This window comes from Myripristis murdjan, chromosome 10, assembly GCF_902150065.1.
Source record: "Myripristis murdjan chromosome 10, fMyrMur1.1, whole genome shotgun sequence".
In the NCBI taxonomy this organism is placed as follows: domain Eukaryota; kingdom Metazoa; phylum Chordata; class Actinopteri; order Holocentriformes; family Holocentridae; genus Myripristis; species Myripristis murdjan.
The window spans coordinates 22,297,217-22,317,528 of NC_043989.1; the positions used below are offsets into that span (position 1 = coordinate 22,297,217).

The following is a 20,312-nucleotide window of genomic DNA, read 5'->3' on the forward strand; positions in this document are numbered from 1 at the left end:
GGGAAAGAACCACAAGGGGTTAAAACAACTCACAGATATTACGTTAAGTAGAATGATTCCTGTAATGAATTGCTGTTTATGTACACTTTTCTTCGTATGGCATTTTTGTTGATTTTAAAATATAGGCTATATTTTTAAGTAGAAATAAAGTAATTCCATAATGGCTGTTTTCGTAGTGAATGTAGTTATTTTAAATGACCACAAAGGGACATTGTAGACCGTGACATTTGCACGTTCATTTTGGAGGTTGGAGGCTCCTCCCAGATTGAGAGCATGATGTTTCTTCAGGCTTTGTTACAAAGAGGCGCTGGGCGAGACACGGCGATGCAAAATACTGAGAACTTGGTTTCATGTATGTCGCTGCTAATGGGATTTTGACTGAATTGATGCTTTTTCAAATTGGATACAATTATGTTGTTCTCAAGCAGAAGGAGCCCTTTTTGGATATATGTACTAGTGGTGATGCTGGATTTTTACTGGGACGCTGTGTGTGGGCAGCTCTCTTACTCCGTCGCAGAGGAGGTAAACCCGGGGACCATTGTTGGAAATATCGCCAAGGACCTGAACCTAAATGTCAAAGAACTGGAGTCTCGTATGTTTCAGATTGTTACTGGAACAAATAGGAAATATTTTGATGTCAACCTGAAAACTGGTGTACTGTATGTGAATGAAAACATTGACCGCGAGGAGATCTGTGCAAAGACCGCAAAATGTACAATAAATGTAGAGGCCGTAATCAATGACCCTTTGAAGCTCTATCGTTTAGAGGTAAACGTTGTAGATATAAACGACAATGCACCTTTTTTCTCTGAAAATTTACAGTCTCTTGACATTGCTGAAAGCACGTTACCAGGAGTGAAATTTGGACTGATAGAAGCGTCAGACCTGGATGTTGGAAAAAACGGTGTAAATACTTACAAGCTAAGCACTAATAATTATTTTTCTTTAGAAACACACAAAGCTGGAGAGAGCGTATCTGCCGAGTTAGTGTTGCAGAAAGCTTTAGACCGCGAGAAACAAAGCACTATAAAGCTCATATTGACTGCAGTAGACGGAGGAAATCCTCCCAAGTCAGGCACATCACAAATTATGATTAAAATTTTGGACATTAACGACAACCCTCCAGTTTTTAGTAGTTCCTTGTATAAAACACAAATTTCAGAAAACCTGAAAACCGGAACAACAGTGTTACTTCTGAATGCGACAGACGCAGATGAGGGTTTAAATAGTGAAATAGAATACACTTTAAGACGTAAAGGTCAGGACCACATATTAGATGTATTTGATATTGATCCTAAAACCGGTGCCATTTTGGTCAAAGGTAAGATCGACTATGAAGAACATCCTGCATTTGAGATTCATGCTCAGGCTAGCGACATAGGCCAGCCTCCCATGTCGGCTCATTGTAAAGTGCTGGTGGAAGTGCTGGACATAAATGACAATGCTCCTGAGATCACTGTGACGTCACTACTTAACACAGTAAAGGAGGACTCGAAAGTAGGTACTGCCGTTGCACTTGTCTCTGTGTTGGATAAAGACGGTGGGAAAAACGGTGTAGTACAAGCTGTCATTGCAAATGCTTCCCCCTTTAAATTGGAAACAAATTACAAAAACTATTACTCATTGGTGGTTAACGGGCCCCTTGACAGAGAAAGTAGAGCCCAGTATAATATCACTATCGAAGCAACTGATGAAGGGACCCCACCTCTATCCAGCAACAGCGTTATTACTGTTGGTGTTTCTGATGTCAATGACAATGCGCCTCGCTTTTCAGAGCCTGTGATTAGTGTTTACGTGAAAGAGAACAGTCCAGTTGGAGCAACTATCAAAACTGTGTCTGCAGTCGATGCTGACATCGATCAGAACGGTCAGGTGAGCTATTCAATTTTAAAGATTAACGATAACTCAGTGCCTCTTTCTGCAATGGTAAATATAAACTCAGAGACGGGAGAAATAGTCAGCTTGCAGTCTTTCAACTATGAGGAGTTAAAGACGTTCCAGTTTAAAGTTCAGGCCACAGACTCTGGTGTTCCTCCGCTCAGCAGCAACGTGACAGTCAACGTTTTCATCCTGGATGAGAATGACAACAGTCCCGGGATCCTCGCGCCCTATTCTGAGCACGGCTCCGTTAACAGTGAGAACATCCCGTATTCTGCTGAAGCGGGCTACTTTGTGGCCAAGATCAGGGCTGTGGACGCCGACTCTGGCTACAATGCGCTGCTTTCTTATCACATCTCTGAGCCCAAGGGAGGAAACCTGTTCCGAATCGGAACCAGCACCGGGGAAATCAGGACTAAGAGGCGAATGAGTAACAGTGACCTGAAAACTCACCCGCTGGTGGTGCTGGTTTGTGATAACGGAGAGCCATCCCTGTCAGCTACTGTGTCTATTGATGTGGTGGTGGTTGAGAGCACAGCTGACATCCAGACTCAGTTCAGACATGTACCGATGAAAGAGGAAAGCTTCTCCGATTTAAACCTGTATTTGCTGATCGCCATTGTGTCGGTGTCAGTGATCTTTCTGCTGAGCCTCATCAGTTTAATAGCTGTGAAATGCCACAGGACAGACGGCAGTTTCGGCAGGTACGGCGCCCCAATGATCACCACCCACCCTGACGGGAGCTGGTCTTACTCTAAATCGACTCAGCAGTATGACGTGTGTTTCAGCTCAGACACACTGAAGAGTGACGTGGTAGTTTTCCCCGCGCCGTTTCCGCCTGTAGATGCGGAGCTTATCAGTATTAATGGAGGAGACACTTTTAACAGGACTCAGACTTTACCCAATAAAGATAAGGTAAGAACACGAAGATTCAATTTTCCATAGGTTCCACGTTTTACTGTCCCAGGCAGAGTGTGAAAGTGTTATTTTTTTCGTTTTGTTTTTCCCACTTTGAGTTCATCTGAATTCGCACGTAATACGTGACTGTTTTTTTTTTTTTTTTTTTTGCATGTAATGTTTTTCCTCTTTTAAAAGTCAGCACCTTTTTATAATTTAGAGTCTGGTACAGTGCCAACCACTCTTTCCTTGATAAATTCATAGGCATTGTGCTTGTATGTCGCTGTCCATGTTTTTTAAGCAATCTTCTGAAAATATTTGTCTCAGGAAACAGTTTCATTGCAGAGATGAATCCATCCGGCACTGATGTTTAAGAAAATGATTTAACCGGATTCAAACGCTAAGAACATTGTCACACAAAAATATTCTGCTGTCGAGAGCAGAGTACAAAATGCATTTGTCTATATTTTTCCCCATACTTTAACTTTAACAAATCTTTCCTTTATATATATGGATATATATATCTATATATCTTTATCTCTATATATATACACCTATATCTATATATAGATGTGTGTGTGTGTGTGTGTGTGTGTGTGTGTGTGTGTGTGTGTTTGTGTGTGTGTGTGTGTGTGTGTGTGTGTGTGTGTGTGTGTGTGTTTTTGTTCAAAGACAATACAGTAGTAATTCACAGCAATTTGCTAAGTTGATATACACATCTGCTTTGTCAAATACCACTTAATGAAGACATCGTATGTGTGAGTAGCTGTCCATGGTGCTGAAACACGTGTCTGACTCTATTTAGTTTTATCCCTGCGACACAGGAAAATTGCTCATCTCAAAATTAAAAAGACTGCGTCCCTGGCCAAGAGGCGTAATAGGAGTATTGAAACGCTTGATTTTAAGGTTGTTTGTTGTACAGTATATCCTTTTTTCCACGCTCAGGGAAGGTGTCTGTTGAGATAAAATTGTTACCCTCACTTCATAATTATCTTTGTATGTGAGGATTTTTTTTTGTCTTTCTTCTCCTTCTGACACTTTGTTTTAGAGTGTTCACAAAAACTTGGATTCATTTAATTTCGTGTTTAACGTTTTGCTGCAGTATCCTTTATATCAGAAAGAGTTGAGTCTCCTCCTTCATGCTTGAAGGATAGGAGCACAAGGGGGAAAAAACTGCTTACAAATATTACGTTAAGGAGAATGTTCCGTGTAATGAAGTGCCGTTCATGTACACTTTTCTTTGTAGAACATTTTTGTTGAAAAAATAATAATAAAAAAAAAAATGTATTTCAGCAGTAATAGAGTAATTCCGTTACGGCTGTTTTCGGAGTGAATATAGTTAATTTAAATGGCCACAAGGGGACATTGTAGACCATGACATTTGCACGCTCATTTTGGAGTTTGGAGGCTCCTCCCAGATTCAGAGGATGGTGACGTTGCTTCAGGCTTTGTTACAAAGAGGCGCTGGGCGAGACAGGGAAATGCAAAATGCTGAGAAATTGGTTTTGTGTTGGTCGCTGCTAATGGGATTTTGACGGAATTAATGCTGTTTCATATTGGATGCAATTATGTTGTTCTCCGGCAGGAGCCCTTTTTGGATATATGTACTAGTGGTGGTGCTTTATTTTTACCGGGACGCTGTGTGTGGGCAGCTCTCGTACTCCGTCGCAGAGGAGGTAAGCCAGGGCACCGTTGTTGGAAATATCGCCAAGGACCTGAACCTAAACATCCACGAACTGGAGTCTCGTATGTTTCAGATCATGACTGGAACAAATAGGAAATATTTTGACGTGAACCTGAAAACTGGTGTATTGTATGTGAATGAAAAAATTGACCGAGAGGAGATCTGTGCGAAGGCTACAAAATGTACTCTAAATGTAGAGGCTGTGATCAATGACCCTTTGAAGCTCTATCGTTTAGAGGTAAACGTTGTAGATATAAACGATAATGCACCTTTTTTCTCTGAAAATGTACAGTCTCTTGACATTGCTGAAAATACTTTAACGGGAGCGAAATTTGGACTGATAGAGGCATCAGACTTGGATGTTGGAAAAAACGGTGTAAATACTTACAAGCTCAGCTCCAATGATTATTTTTCTTTAGAGATACACAAAGCGGGAGAGAGTGTGTCTGCCGAGTTAGTGTTGCAGAAAGCTTTAGACCGCGAGAAACAAAGTACTATAACGCTCATATTGACTGCAGTCGACGGAGGAAATCCACCCAAATCAAGCACATCTCAAATTATCATCAAAGTTTTGGACATAAACGACAATCGCCCATTTTTTAGTAGTTCTTTGTATAAAACACAAATTTCAGAAAACCTGAAGAACGGGTCAACAGTGTTGATTTTGAATGCAACAGACGCAGATGATGGTTTAAATAGTGAAATAGAATACTCTTTAAGACGTAAAGGTCAGGATGACATACTAGATGTATTTGATATTGATCCTAAAACCGGTGCCATTTTAGTCAAAGGTAAGATCGACTATGAAGAACATCCTGCATTTGAGATCCATGCACAGGCTAGCGACAAAGGCCAGCCACCCATGTCGGCTCACTGTAAAGTGCTGGTGGAAGTGCTGGACCTAAATGACAATGCTCCTGAGATCACTGTGACGTCTCTACTGAGCACAGTGAAGGAGGACTCGAAAGTAGGTACTGCCGTTGCACTTGTCTCTGTGTTGGATAAAGACGGTGGGAAAAACGGTGTAGTACAAGCTGTCATTGCAAATGCCTCCCCCTTTAAATTGGAAACAAATTACAAAAACTATTACTCATTGGTGGTTAACGGGCCCCTTGACAGAGAAAGTAGAGCCCAGTATAATATCACTATCGAAGCAACTGATGAAGGGACCCCACCTCTGTGCAGCACCAGAGTTATTACTGTTGGTGTTTCTGATGTCAATGACAATGCGCCTCGCTTTTCAGAGCCTGTGATTAGTGTTTACGTGAAAGAGAACAGTCCAGTTGGAGCAACTATCAAAACTGTGTCTGCAGTCGATGCTGACATCGATCAAAATGGTCAGGTGAGCTATTCAATTTTAAAGATTAACGATTACTCAGTGCCTCTTTCTGTAATGGTAAATATAAACTCAGAGACGGGAGAAATAGTCAGCCTGCAGTCTTTCAACTATGAGGAGTTGAAGATGTTCCAGTTTACAGTTCAGGCCACAGACTCTGGTGTTCCTCCGCTCAGCAGCAACGTAACTGTCAACGTTTTCATCCTGGATGAGAATGACAACAGTCCCGGGATCCTCGCGCCCTATTCTGAGCACGGCTCCGTTAACAGTGAGAACATTCCCTATTCTGCTGAAGCGGGCTACTTTGTGGCCAAGATCAGGGCTGTGGACGCCGACTCTGGCAACAATGCGCTGCTTTCTTATCACATCTCTGAGCCCAAGGGAGGAAACCTGTTCCGAATCGGAACCAGCACCGGGGAAATCAGGACTAAGAGGCGAATGAGTGACAATGACCTGAAAACTCACCCGCTGGTGGTGCTGGTTTGTGATAACGGAGAGCCCTCCCTGTCAGCTACTGTGTCTATTGATGTGGTGGTGGTTGAGAGCACAGCTGACATCCAGACTCAGTTCAGACATGTACCGATGAAGGAGGAGAGCTTCTCCGATTTAAACCTGTATTTGCTGATCGCCATTGTGTCGGTGTCAGTGATCTTTCTGCTGAGCCTCATCAGTTTAATAGCTGTGAAATGCCACAGGACAGACGGCAGTTTCGGCAGGTACGGCGCCCCAATGATCACCACCCACCCTGACGGGAGCTGGTCTTACTCTAAATCGACTCAGCAGTATGACGTGTGTTTCAGCTCAGACACATTGAAGAGTGACGTGGTGGTTTTCCCCGCACCGTTTCCGCCAGTAGATGCGGAGCTTATCAGTATTAATGGAGGAGACACTTTTAGTAGGACCCAGACTTTACCTAACAAAGAGAAGGTAAGAAAATAAGTTCATCTAGTCTTCCACATTTATTCAAATGTGTTTTGTCTTTTTTTTTTTTTTTTAAACAAGTCAACGCTGTAGGCTAATATTGGAAACTTATCATTTTTTAATTTCCCGCATTCAGCACGCTGACTTTCACCGTGCTCTCTCTCTCTCTTTTTTTTTTTTTTTTTTCAAACGTCGGTGTTGGCCTTTTCTGTCATTCTTTTGGGTTTCTACTGTCCACGGTTTTGTAGAAGCTCAGGGATCTGAATTGCTCTGGAGACAAACTGCTCTCGCAATCTTTTATGTTTTATATATTCAAAAAAAAAAAAAAAAAAAAAAAAAAAAGAAATCCGGAAACCTGTTTGAAATATCTGTTTTGTTTTACATTTTCACTATCTTGAATTTCTTTTTAATATCCTTGGTCACATGCATCATGCGGCATATTGTTCTGCTTTAATGACGCAATCGAGTGACGTTCATTTTTTTAATGAAATATAAAGTATTACATGTTGGGAAACTATTTTGTTTCTTTTTTTCCGTCTAGTCGATTAACACCTTTAAGCAAAGTCAGCGACTCTTTTAGTTATATTTAATATTGCAATTAACCTTCTGGTAAAACGCATTTATCTTGGTTTGTTCGAGTATGAAATTACCGGTCTTCTTCCTCTTCTAGTTCTTTTTCTTGTTCTTCTTGTTCTTCTTGTTCTTGTTCTTGTTCTTCTTGTTCTTGTTCTTGTTCTTCTTCTTCTTCTTCTTCTTCTTCTTCTTCTTCTTCTTCTTCTTCTTCTTCTTCTTCTTGTCGTTGGTATTTATACATGGTATCTCCCATGTTTTTGTAATGCAATTTATTTCATCATTCTATCAACACTACGTGTAAGCCTTAGTCTAAAGTTTCAAAATATCCGTTTCTAAGAGGAGGTGCTATCCTCAGTAAAGAAACACATCAAACTCACCATAAGTAACTAATACATGAACTATTAAATTCCCATTAATCATTAAATATGTCTTCATTATACCCAGCTTTCCCTTTAGTTTTCGTTTGCTTTGAAATAGACTATTTTTTTGTTGAGGAATATGGTGCAGAATGTTGTGTAATGAAGTATTTGTGTGTGTGTCTGTGTGTGTGTGTGTGATTACTTGAAATGACCAGATGGCGACACTATAGACCGCAACATCGAGACTGATTTTGGTATCGAGGCCCCTCCCAGATTTACAGGAGGATGACGATGATGTGTGTCTGGGCTTTTACACAAAGAGAGGCTGAAGTAGAAGGGATATCTTGAGGCACGATGAGCTTTTATTGTTGAGAAATTACAATGAATCGGGTTATTTTTATATCCCTGGACATCTCCCGGTGGTAACTATTTAATTGTGTTCATGTTTCGGTCTGGTCGGATGGAATTATGTGTTTTTCCGTGGTGCTATACTTATTTTTTGTGGTGCTGGACTGTCACTGGGAAGCGGTGTCCGGGCAGCTCTCCTACTCCGTTTCAGAGGAAGTAAAATTGGGAACCTCTGTTGGAAATATCGCTAAGGATCTAAACCTCAATGTCCAGGATTTGGAGTCCCGTATGTTTCAAATTGTTTCCGGATCAGAGAGAAAGTACTTCGAGGTAAACCTAAAGACTGGTTTTCTTTACGTCAGTGAGAGAATAGACAGAGAGGAGCTTTGCGGGAGGATAATAAAATGCACAGTCAGTGTAGAGGCCGTGATAAATGATCCATTGAAGCTTTATCGTTTAGAAATAAACATTCTCGATGTAAATGACAATTATCCATCTTTCTCTGCTAAGTCGCAAAGTATTGACATAGCTGAAAGCACATTACAGGGGACAAAATTTCTTTTGCTGTCGGCGCACGATGCTGATGTAGGGAAAAATGGCATCACTACATACAAGTTAAATCCTAATGAGCATTTTTCTTTAGCGGTGCACAAAGGAGACACCGTGTCTGCTGAGTTAGTGCTGCAGAAAGCATTAGACCGAGAAAAACAGTCTGCGATTAAGCTCACACTTACTGCAGTAGACGGCGGAACACCTCCCAAATCCGGCACTTCAGAGATAATAATCAATATTTTAGACATTAATGATAACATCCCAGTGTTTACTAAATCATTGTATAAAACAACTATCACAGAAAATATACCTCTTGGCAGTACAGTTTTAACTCTGTCTGCAACTGACGCTGATGAAGGAACCAATGGCAAGATTTCATACTCTTTAAGCACAAAAGATCAGGATCATGTCTTGGAAAAATTTCGGATTGATGAAGAAACGGGTATACTGACAGTTAAAGGAAATATTGACTTTGAAGAGCACGCCGCTTTCGAAATCCGTGTGCAGGCCAGTGACAAAGGTCAACCTCCAATGGCAGCGCAGTGTAAAGTACTAATCGAGGTTGTGGACATAAATGACAATGCTCCTGAGATCTCTGTCAAGTCCCTACTCGCCGCAGTGAAGGAGGACGTTAAAATAGGAACTGCTATTGCACTTGTGTCAGTCATCGATAAAGATGGAGGCAAAAACGGAGTGGTTAATTGTGCTGTTAACAACAACGTTCCTTTTAAACTGGAGAAAAATTACAACAACTATTATTCATTGGTAGTTGATGCGCCACTAGACAGAGAAAGTGACTTACTGCACAATGTCACTATTATAGCTACTGACGAAGGTTCTCCATCTCTCTCTGGCAATAGAGTTTTTACTGTACACGTTTCTGATGTCAATGACAACGCACCGTATTTTCCGGAGCCCGTCATTAATGTTTATGTGAAAGAGAACAATCCAGTAGGAGCAGTAATTAAAAAAGTGTCTGCAGCTGATGATGATCTAGATCAGAATAGTCAGGTGAGCTATTCATTTTTAAATAGTAACAGTGACTCATTTCCGCTCTCCGCAATGGTGAATATAAACACAGAGACCGGTGAAATAGTCAGCCTGCAGTCTTTTAACTATGAGGAGTTAAAGACGTTCCAGTTTAAAGTTCAGGCCACAGACTCTGGTGTTCCTCCTCTCAGCAGCAACGTGACTGTCAACGTTTTCATCCTGGATGAGAATGACAACAGTCCCGGGATCCTCGCGCCCTATTCTGAGCACGGCTCCGTTAACAGTGAGAACATTCCCTATTCTGCTGAAGCGGGCTACTTTGTGGCCAAGATCAGGGCTGTGGACGCCGACTCTGGCTACAATGCGCTGCTTTCTTATCACATCTCTGAGCCCAAGGGGAGCAACCTGTTCCGAATCGGAACCAGCACCGGGGAAATCAGGACTAAGAGGCGAATGAGTGACAATGACCTGAAAACTCACCCGCTGGTGGTGCTGGTTTGTGATAACGGAGAGCCCTCCCTGTCAGCTACTGTGTCTATTGATGTGGTGGTGGTTGAGAGCACAGCTGACATCCAGACTCAGTTCAGACATGTACCGATGAAAGAGGAAAGCTTCTCCGATTTAAACCTGTATTTGCTGATCGCCATTGTGTCGGTGTCAGTGATCTTTCTGCTGAGCCTCATCAGTTTAATAGCTGTGAAATGCCACAGGACAGACGGCAGTTTCGGCAGGTACGGCGCCCCAATGATCACCACCCACCCTGACGGGAGCTGGTCTTACTCTAAATCGACTCAGCAGTATGACGTGTGTTTCAGCTCAGACACACTGAAGAGTGACGTGGTGGTTTTCCCCGCGCCGTTTCCGCCTGTAGATGCGGAGCTTATCAGTATTAATGGAGGAGACACTTTTAACAGGACTCAGACTTTACCCAACAAAGTGAAGGTAAGAAGAAAATCTATATATATTTGAAGTTTAATCTGAAGAAGTATTAGTATTTCCATTTATTGGCATTTTTAATGTTAAAATTATTGTGGGAACATGGATTACACATCGTAATTGGCATGGTCATATTCCCCAGTTTCCGAGGTTGTTTGCGCACAGTTTAACCACGTTTAATGGCTTTTGGCTGTTTTCAATTTCGCCTCTGTCCAAGGTTCTGAAAACACACACGTCGTCTTCCGATAATTTTCACATCTTTAGACAAGTGACACTTCCTTAAAACTCCAGTAAAACCATACTTATCTGAACGGCAATCATTCTGCTGCAGACAGATGTAAGGCTTTATTCCATATGTAGACTGAAACTAAGCAATTTTAAATTGCTGAAACAGCATGACGTGACAATGAGTGAAAATGACCTGAAAGCTCACCCCTTGGTGGTTGTTGGTGCTGCCATTTCCTGAGAACTTGTTAGACCTCTCACATGGAGTGGCTCATTCAAATTCATACTGAAATGTATTCACTAAAATGCTCTGTGTCAGCATTTTCGTTATTTTATTTTGAACACATTGCGAGTCTGTGCGAGGATTATGAAGTACATTGTAATATTAATTCACTTTTATGTTTATCTGTATCATTTTTATTTGTGTCGTTTGAAATTCAGCTTTATTTAGTGTTTCTGAAAGAAGAGAGGTGATATCGAGTTATTTAATGATCATTGCAATTCTTCCAAACCACCACGCAGTGACACTGTAGACCACAACATGGAAAACTGGAGGCCCCTCCCAATGTCAGTGAATGACTGTTTTCTCCGAGCTTTTTCACAAAGAGACACGGGCGTGAAGGGACAACATGGTTGTTGTCCCTCTTTAAGGCAGATACATTTAAGAAATTCTATCGTCTAATTTCGTCTGTCTGCGTAATTCAACGGGGAAACTTATTTTTGGATCTATGTTTATTCTTTTTCAACGGAATTATGCCTTTACCGAGAAGGAGAGGGTATATTTTTACCAATATAGTGCTCGTCTTTCTGGAGTGTTACTGGGAATCGGTGTCTGGACAGCTCTCCTACTCCGTTTCAGAGGAGGTAGCTCAGGGGACTTCTGTTGGAAATATCGCAAAGGATTTAAACCTTAGTTTACAAGATCTGGAATCCCGCATGTTTCAAGTCGTTACTGGATCAAAGAGGAAATATTTCGAGGTAAATTTTAAGACTGGTTTTCTCTATGTTAATGAGAGAATAGACAGAGAGGAACTCTGTGCAGATGAACCCAAATGCACGGTAAGCGTAGAGGCTGTAATAAACAACCCATTAAAGCTTTACCGCGTGGAAATCGATATCAGAGATGTAAATGACAATTCTCCGTCTTTTAGCACAAAATCACAAATCCTGGACATTGCAGAAAACACTTTACCGGGGTTTAAGTTCGCCTTATCAGAGGCGACCGATGCGGATGTGGGCAAGAATGGTGTAAGCACATATAAGCTTAGTCCGAGCGAATATTTCTCTCTTGCCACACACAAAGGAGGAGAAGGTGTATCTGCCGAGTTAGTACTGCAGAAAGCCCTAGACCGCGAGAAAAAGGCAATGATACCGCTCATTTTAACCGCAATAGATGGGGGAAATCCACCAAAGTCAGGCACTTCAGAAATGCAAATTAATGTATTAGACATTAATGATAACGCACCAGTATTCAACAGTACGTTACAAAAAGTAAAAATATTCGAAAATTCCCCGATTGGGACGTCAGTATCCACTTTAACTGCAAGTGACACTGATGAAGGCACAAATAGTGAAATTGTGTATTCACTTCGTAGTAAAGACCAAAACCATATTCTTGACATCTTCCAAATTGAACCTGACACAGGACTGATTACAGTAAAAGGCAAAATAGACTTCGAAGACAGAAAGGCATTTGAGATCCGTGCAGAGGCTAGAGACAAAGGCCAACCCCCGATGTCTGCTCACTGTAAAATACTGGTCGAAGTAGTAGATCTAAATGACAATGCTCCTGAGATCACTGTGACGTCACTGCTAAATACAGTGGATGAGGACGCGAAATTGGGTACAGCTGTTGCTCTAGTGTCTGTTCTGGACAGAGATGGCGGAAAAAATGGTGAAATGAAATGTGCGATCTCGAATAACGGTCCATTTAAATTAGAGACAAATTATAAAAACTATTATTCCTTAGTGGTGGACGGGCCTCTTGACAGAGAAATCACTGCCCAATATAATGTCACCATTTCAGCTACTGATGAAGGGAATCCGCCTCTCTCGAACACCAGTGTTGTTACTGTTCATATTTCAGATGTCAATGACAACGCACCTTCCTTCTCTGAGCCCGTCGTTAATATTTATGTAAGAGAGAACAGCCCAGTAGGAGCAATTCTAAAAACAGTATCCGCAGTCGATGCTGACATCGATCAAAATGGCCAGGTGAGCTATTCAATTTTGAGGAGTAACAGTAACTCAGCACCTCTTTCTGCAATGGTAAATATCAACTCAGAGACAGGAGAAATAGTCACCCTGCAGTCTTTTAACTACGAGGAGTTAAAGACGTTCCAGTTTAAAGTTCAGGCCACGGACTCTGGTGTTCGTCCGCTCAGCAGCAACGTGACTGTCAACGTTTTCATCCTGGATGAGAATGACAACAGTCCCGGGATCCTCGCGCCCTATTCTGAGCACGGCTCCGTTAACAGTGAGAACATTCCCTATTCTGCTGAAGCGGGCTACTTTGTGGCCAAGATCAGGGCTGTGGACGCCGACTCTGGCTACAATGCGCTGCTTTCTTATCATATCTCTGAGCCCAAGGGGAGCAACCTGTTCCGAATCGGAACCAGCACCGGGGAAATCAGGACTAAGAGGCGAATGAGTGACAATGACCTGAAAACTCACCCGCTGGTGGTGCTGGTTTGTGATAACGGAGAGCCCTCCCTGTCAGCTACTGTGTCTATTGATGTGGTGGTGGTTGAGAGCACAGCTGATATCCAGACTCAGTTCAGACATGTACCGATGAAGGAGGAGAGTTTCTCCGATTTAAACCTGTATTTGCTGATCGCCATTGTGTCGGTGTCAGTGATCTTTCTGCTGAGCCTCATCAGTTTAGTAGCTGTGAAATGCCACAGGACAGACGGCAGTTTCGGCAGGTACGGCGCCCCAATGATCACCACCCACCCTGACGGGAGCTGGTCTTACTCTAAATCTACTCAGCAGTATGACGTGTGTTTCAGCTCAGACACACTGAAGAGTGACGTGGTGGTTTTCCCCGCGCCGTTTCCGCCTGTAGATGCGGAGCTGATCAGTATTAATGGAGGAGACACTTTTAACAGGACTCAGACTTTGCCCAACAAAGAAAAGGTAAGAATATGATAAGCTGTTTCCTTCTGTAATGTTGAGAATTAATTGCGACAAAGGCGCCTCTTTCTTCTTATGACTTTTTTTTTTAGCCGTGATCTCAAAGGTTGTTGAGTTAAGTGTTTATTAACTGACATTTTCATGGGCTTTTGCGTTTGTTTCATGATATATAATTGACGATGTTAGAGGTCAGCCTTTTGTTATTTGAGCAATAGTCTACATTAAATGTTCATAGTATGTTTTGTTATTTTTGTCTATAAGCGCATCACGTCAGTGTGGTTACCTCTGACTATGGTGCTGACCGGAGGGAAAACGTCTGAATGTGAAATGTGAGATGTATGTAATGTTCAGGGTGCAATGAGGAAAAACATAAGTCTTAATAATGAACCAACGTTTCACAAGTATGCCCAAAATACACATAAATGCTGTAGGCCCTATTTAGCTATTTTTGTTCCTAAGCGATTTCATTTAGCCTACTTTGTTGTAGGTCTAAGACTATAACTCAGGGAATAAAATATTTGACATAAGTTTCCTTCCGATTTGTTGAAGAATTGTACTTGCCATTTACTACTTTCTGCCTACCATGTATTCTTAGACTGTACTGCGTTTCCAACTAAGTTAACTCATTATGCATTTTCATGCTCTTACAGCTTGTTCTGCTAACTTATTTAAAAGATCTGTTAAAAAAAAAAATCACGATCATTAATGCTAATTCACATTAACTATCACCATACAGCTTAATGTTTGCATCTTTCTCACTACATTTATGAATTTATTTATTAGATCGTCCCCCTTTTATTTATTTATTTATTTATTTATTTACTATTTAGTTTTAGTTTTTTGTTATTCAGATTTCTCGCCGGCAATGTCTGCAAGTTTTCACGTTTTACATCGTTTTTTTTTTTGTTTTTTTTTTTAATACATAAAATATTCTCCTATGTATCTTTCGTTGGAACCACCATTACAATTGGTGGTTTTGAAGGCAGGCATACACATACTGATTATAATTTAGTTATTTATTTATTTTTTATTTATTTATTTATTTTCCCCACTGAGAACATATTGAATAAAGAAACTAAGTCCTTACTTTGTTTTGGTAACCTTCATCTCCATTTACCGTCCATGATTCAACGTTAGCGCTTGTGTGAAGCCTTAATACAAATTCAGGGGTGCTCTCCATGGTCCTGACACACCGAAAGGCCTGTTAATCTGTTACCCTTCTTGAGCTTTGCATACAATGGTCTCTGTAGTTCTATAGTTTTCTGTTAACAGGGAAGCTATTGATGTGATTGAAGTTATTTTTTAGATGGATGTAGTTATTTCAAATCGCCACATGGCGACAGTATAGACCGTGACACTGAGATGTTCACTTTGAGCAGGCGAGGCTCCACCCAAGGTTGATAGACGATTACGTTTCATTGAGCTTTGTTAAAAAGAGACTGGAGTCGGGAGAGTACTGTGCTCCAACCATCTATCTTGTTGCAATCGAAAAAAAGAAATGAGAAAACCATTTTTATATCTCTAACATTTTGGATTATTTTCAAGGAACAAATATATTTGGGAGTGTGTTTTCCTGGGGGGCCCGATGGTATCATGTCTCCGTCGAGTAGAAGTAACACTGTTGCGACATGTCTGTTATTTGTGCTGCTGGAGTGTCACTGGGAAGCGGTGTCTGGGCAGCTCTCCTACTCTGTTTCAGAGGAGGTTAACCCGGGGACTAATGTTGGGAATATCGCTAAGGATCTAAACCTAAACATCAATGATTTGGAATCTCGTGGGTTTCAGATTGTTACTGGATCCAACGCAAAATACTTCAAGGTAAATATAAAGACCGGTACGCTCTATGTTGATGAAAGAATAGACAGAGAGGAGCTGTGTGCGGAGGAACCCAAATGTGCAGTCAGTATAGAAGCCGTCATAAACAACCCATTAAAGCTTTATCGTGTAGAAATCCTAATCATAGATGTAAATGATAACGCACCATCTTTTAGTGCGAAGTCACAAACGATAGACATTGCAGAAAATACACTACCCGGTGTAAAATTCCCATTGATTGATGCCATCGATGTGGATGTAGGAAAGAATGGCGTCAGTACGTACAAGCTTAGCCCCAGTGAACATTTTTCTGTAGCTGTGCACAACGGAGGCGATAGCGTCTCGGCAGAGTTAGTCCTACAGAAAGCTTTAGACCGAGAGAAAGAGCCAGTGGTAAAACTCTGTTTGACTGCTTTAGATGGAGGGACTCCGCAAAAATCAGGTACGATGGATATCATAGTACATGTTTTAGATATTAATGATAATGCTCCGACCTTTAGTTCATCGTTGTATAAAGCAAGTATATTTGAAAATGCACCAACTGGGACTACAGTTCTCACATTGAATGCCACTGACATAGACGAGGGTAGCAATAGTGACATTATTTTCTCTTTCAGTAAAAATGAGAAAGGCCATATCTTGGAACTTTTCAACATTGATCCCCACACAGGCGCCATTACCGTACAAGGTAGCATTAATTTTGAAAAAAAATCTGTTTTTGAAATTCGTGCACAGGCAAGTGATAAAGGCCAACCTCCAATGTCTTCTCACTGTAAAGTGCTACTAGAAGTAGTGGATCTCAATGACAATGCTCCTGAGATCTCTGTGACGTTGCTTGTCAACACAGTAAAAGAGGACACTAAAGTGGGCACTGCTATTGCACTCGTCTCTGTGGTTGATAGAGATGGAGGAAAAAATGGTGAAGTGAAATGTGATATAGGACATGCAGTTCCTTTCAAACTTGAGACAAATTATAAAAACTATTATTCTTTGGTAGTTGGTGGCCCTCTAGATAGAGAGATTGCGTCTCAGTACAACATCACGATCAAAGCTAACGATGAAGGGATTCCGCCTCTTTCTACTACAAAATCTGTCACTGTACACATATCTGATGTCAATGACAATGCGCCTCAATTTCCAAAGCCTTTAATAAATATTTATGTGAATGAGAATAATGCTGTAGGAAGGATTATTAAAACAGTGACCGCAGCTGATAGTGATGTCGGTGAAAATGGTGAGCTAAGTTATTCGATTTTAAAAAGTAACGATAACTCAGTGCCTCTTTCTGCAATGGTAAATATCAATTCAGAGACAGGAGAAATTGTCAGCCTGCAGTCTTTTAACTATGAGGAGTTAAAGACGTTTCAGTTTAATGTTCAGGCCACAGACTCTGGTGTTCCTCCGCTCAGCAGCAACGCGACTGTCAACGTTTTCATCCTGGATGAGAATGACAACAGTCCCGGGATCCTCGCGCCCTATTCTGAGCACGGCTCCGTTAACAGTGAGAACATTCCCTATTCTGCTGAAGCGGGCTACTTTGTGGCCAAGATCAGGGCTGTGGACGCCGACTCTGGCTACAATGCGCTGCTTTCTTATCACATCTCCGAGCCCAAGGGAAGCAACCTGTTCCGAATCGGAACCAGCACCGGGGAGATCAGGACTAAGAGGCGAATGAGTGACAATGACCTGAAAACTCACCCACTGGTGGTGCTGGTTTGTGATCACGGAGAGCCCTCCCTGTCAGCTACTGTGTCAATTGATGTGGTGGTGGTTGAGAGCACAGCTGACATCCAGACTCAGTTCAGACATGTACCGATAAAAGAGGAGAGCTTCTCCGATTTAAACCTGTATTTGCTGATCGCCATTGTGTCGGTGTCAGTAATCTTTCTGCTGAGCCTCATCAGTTTAATAGCTGTGAAATGCCACAGGACAGACGGCAGTTTCGGCAGGTACGGCGCCCCAATGATCACCACCCACCCTGACGGGAGCTGGTCTTACTCTAAATCGACTCAGCAGTATGATGTGTGTTTCAGCTCAGACACACTGAAGAGTGACGTGGTGGTTTTCCCCGCGCCGTTTCCGCCTGTAGATGCGGAGCTGATCAGTATTAATGGAGGGGACACTTTTAGCAGGACTCAGACTTTACCTAACAAAGAGAAGGTAAGAACATATGAACATATATAAATATTTGTCTAAGTGTTTTTTTATCGTCTAATAGCTTTTAGTGCCAAACACTTTACATTAAATTGACCTTTAAGTGAACCTAACGTCCAGAATAAAATACAGCAGTAATTAAAGGTGAATTTATTGTGGTAAGTTGATAGATGGCTTTTCAACATTTTATTTTGTTGGCTACTAGGCTCGTTACATGAGTTTATATGTCCCTGCCCGTGGTCCTGAACGCAAACGTCTGTTTGTGTTGTTGTAATGATAAGCTATAACCAAAAAGCCATGCTTTCTTTCCCCGCACACATGACAGTAAACACCTAGATATAGTTAATGATTTTGTTCACTTACCATTTATGCTATGGCCTTCTGATTTGTGGAAAACTAGGAAATTATGTTGGATTCTACTTCTGCATTTATGTTCTCTTTATTTTATAATAATGTGTCCTTACGCAAGGTCAATCATTCTTGGTTTGGTCAGGTTCTTTCTTGTATGATGAGGTATATCTAGGTCGATGAATAGGCTACTGCTGATGTGTAAGGTAAATACAGCTTCGTATTCCCTGGTGCTTTGTGTTTATTATTAAATTGAATAAGTAATTTATTCATCTGTTATAATTGTTTGTAATGATTATGCATTTTCTTCATTTTATTTTATTAAATTTTATTTTATTTTGTCATTGGTTAAAACTGATGTTTAACACAGATTTAAGACAATGTTCAGTTTTTTAATTGTTGTTTAAGGATGCTGAGAGTAGTTATTTCAAATGACCACATGAGGACATTGTAGACCACGACATTCAGAGGTTGTGTTTGGTGGATTGAAGCTCCACCCAGATTCAGAGGGTAAAGATTTTTCTCTGGTCTTTGTTAGGAAGAGACTGAGCGAGAGCGAGACGCAACGGTGAGACAACTGTTTTCCTGTTTGCTGTTAAAATGCTGGACACTTGGATTCGTGTATTTCTCTCTTAAATCGAGTTATGCGACGGAATTGGCCAGAACTGGATTCATGCTTCGTTCTTCATGGATGGAATTATGCATTCACCGAATAGAACGGTCCCTGTTGGGATGTATCTTGTAATTGTGCTGGTGTATTTTTACTGGGAAGCGGCGTCCGGGCAGCTCTCTTACTCGGTCTCAGAAGAGGTAAAACCGGGCACTTCTGTTGGAAATATCGCTAAAGATCTTAACCTCAATGTACAGGAACTGGAGTCCCGTATGTTTCAGATTGTTGCTGGAGCAAAGAAAAAATACTTTGAGGTAAATCTAAAAACTGGTGCTCTTTACGTTATCGAGAGAATAGACCGAGAGGAACTCTGTGCAGATGAACCAAAATGCTCCCTCAGTATAGAAGCAGTTATTAATGACCCTTTAAAACTATATCGTGTTGAAATTAGCATCTTGGACGTAAATGACAACTCCCCATCATTTCGTAGCAAGGCACAAATAATTAACATAACTGAGAATACACTAGCAGGTGCAAAATTCCCCTTACCATTAGCTCATGATGCAGATGTTGGTAAAAATGCAGTAAATACCTACAAGCTTAGCCAAAATGAATATTTTTCTCTTGTTACGCATATATCAGAGACTGTGTCTGCCGAACTAGTGCTTCAGAAAGCGTTAGATAGAGAAACAGAAGCTTCTATTAGGCTTACACTGACAGCAGTTGATGGAGGAAATCCTGCCAAAACCGGTAGTATGATTGTTACAGTAAATGTATTGGACATCAACGATAATCCTCCTGTTTTCAGTAATACCCTGTATAAAGCCAGTGTTTATGAAAATTCACCGATTGGTACTTTAATAATACTTTTGAATGCCACTGATTTAGATGCAGGCTCAAATGGAGAAATATACTATTCTTTCAGTGAAATGGATGTGGGGGATATGGTAGATTTATTTTCCATAGATGCAAAAACAGGAACTGTAACAAATAAAAGAAACATTGACTTTGAAGAAAACAACGCCTTTGAGATTCGAGTTCAAGCCAGTGATGGTGCTTCCTCTCCGATGACCTCACATGCAAAAATATTAATTGAAGTTCTGGACGTAAATGACAATGCCCCTCAGATTTCAGTGACATCACTTTTAAAAACGGTGAAAGAGGATGCTTCAGTTGGCACTGTCATTGCACTTGTATCAATTTTCGATAAAGATGGAGGAAAAAATGGAATTGTGCATTGTAAAACTGAAGATAATACACCTTTCAAACTAGAATCAAATTATAAAAACTATTATTCTTTAGTGGTTGACGATCCCCTTGACAGAGAGAGCGCGTCTCAATACAACGTCACCATTACTGCAACTGATGAAGGGAGCCCCCCTCTCTCTAACATTAAAGTTATTTCTGTACATGTATCAGATGTAAATGACAATAAACCTCAATTTACAGAGCCCATAATCAATGTTTACGTGCAAGAGAATAATATAATAGGGGATGTCATTACAACAGTAACTGCGGTCGATGCTGACGTCGCCCAAAATGGCCAAGTAACGT

The 20,312-nt window shown here is 41.1% G+C and overlaps 5 protein-coding genes across 6 annotated transcripts in view; all 5 read left to right on the plus strand.

Annotated features, from left to right (window-relative positions):
• The window catches only part of LOC115366073 (protocadherin alpha-C2-like), a 187,040-nt gene that overhangs the window by 85,606 nt on the left and 81,122 nt on the right, over window positions 1–20,312 (plus strand). The window contains exon 1 of one of the 2 annotated variants that reach the window (XM_030061299.1): window positions 11,382–13,834. The exons of the other annotated variant lie outside the window; for it this stretch is intronic. Coding sequence (XP_029917159.1) covers window positions 11,453–13,834 — 2,382 coding nt within the window. The 5' untranslated portion in view covers window positions 11,382–11,452. Of the gene's footprint in view, window positions 1–11,381; window positions 13,835–20,312 lie in introns of those variants that run through there. 2 annotated transcript variants of the gene reach the window in all.
• LOC115366914 (protocadherin alpha-3-like) lies at window positions 156–2,823 on the plus strand. Its single transcript, XM_030062585.1, has one exon. It carries the CDS (start codon window positions 412–414, stop codon window positions 2,821–2,823), a length of 2,412 nt encoding a protein of 803 aa, XP_029918445.1. The 5' UTR covers window positions 156–411.
• On the plus strand, window positions 4,344–6,734 carry LOC115366915 (protocadherin alpha-3-like). Its single transcript, XM_030062586.1, has one exon. It carries the CDS (start codon window positions 4,344–4,346, stop codon window positions 6,732–6,734), a length of 2,391 nt encoding a protein of 796 aa, XP_029918446.1.
• On the plus strand, window positions 8,016–10,507 carry LOC115366917 (protocadherin alpha-8-like). The gene has a single exon (XM_030062587.1). The coding sequence runs from the start codon at window positions 8,117–8,119 to the stop codon at window positions 10,505–10,507; it is 2,391 nt and encodes a 796-aa protein (XP_029918447.1). The 5' UTR covers window positions 8,016–8,116.
• On the plus strand, window positions 15,284–18,720 carry LOC115366918 (protocadherin alpha-3-like). Its single transcript, XM_030062588.1, has 2 exons — window positions 15,284–17,806; window positions 18,640–18,720. Exons 1-2 carry the CDS (start codon window positions 15,425–15,427, stop codon window positions 18,718–18,720), a joined length of 2,463 nt encoding a protein of 820 aa, XP_029918448.1. The 5' UTR covers window positions 15,284–15,424.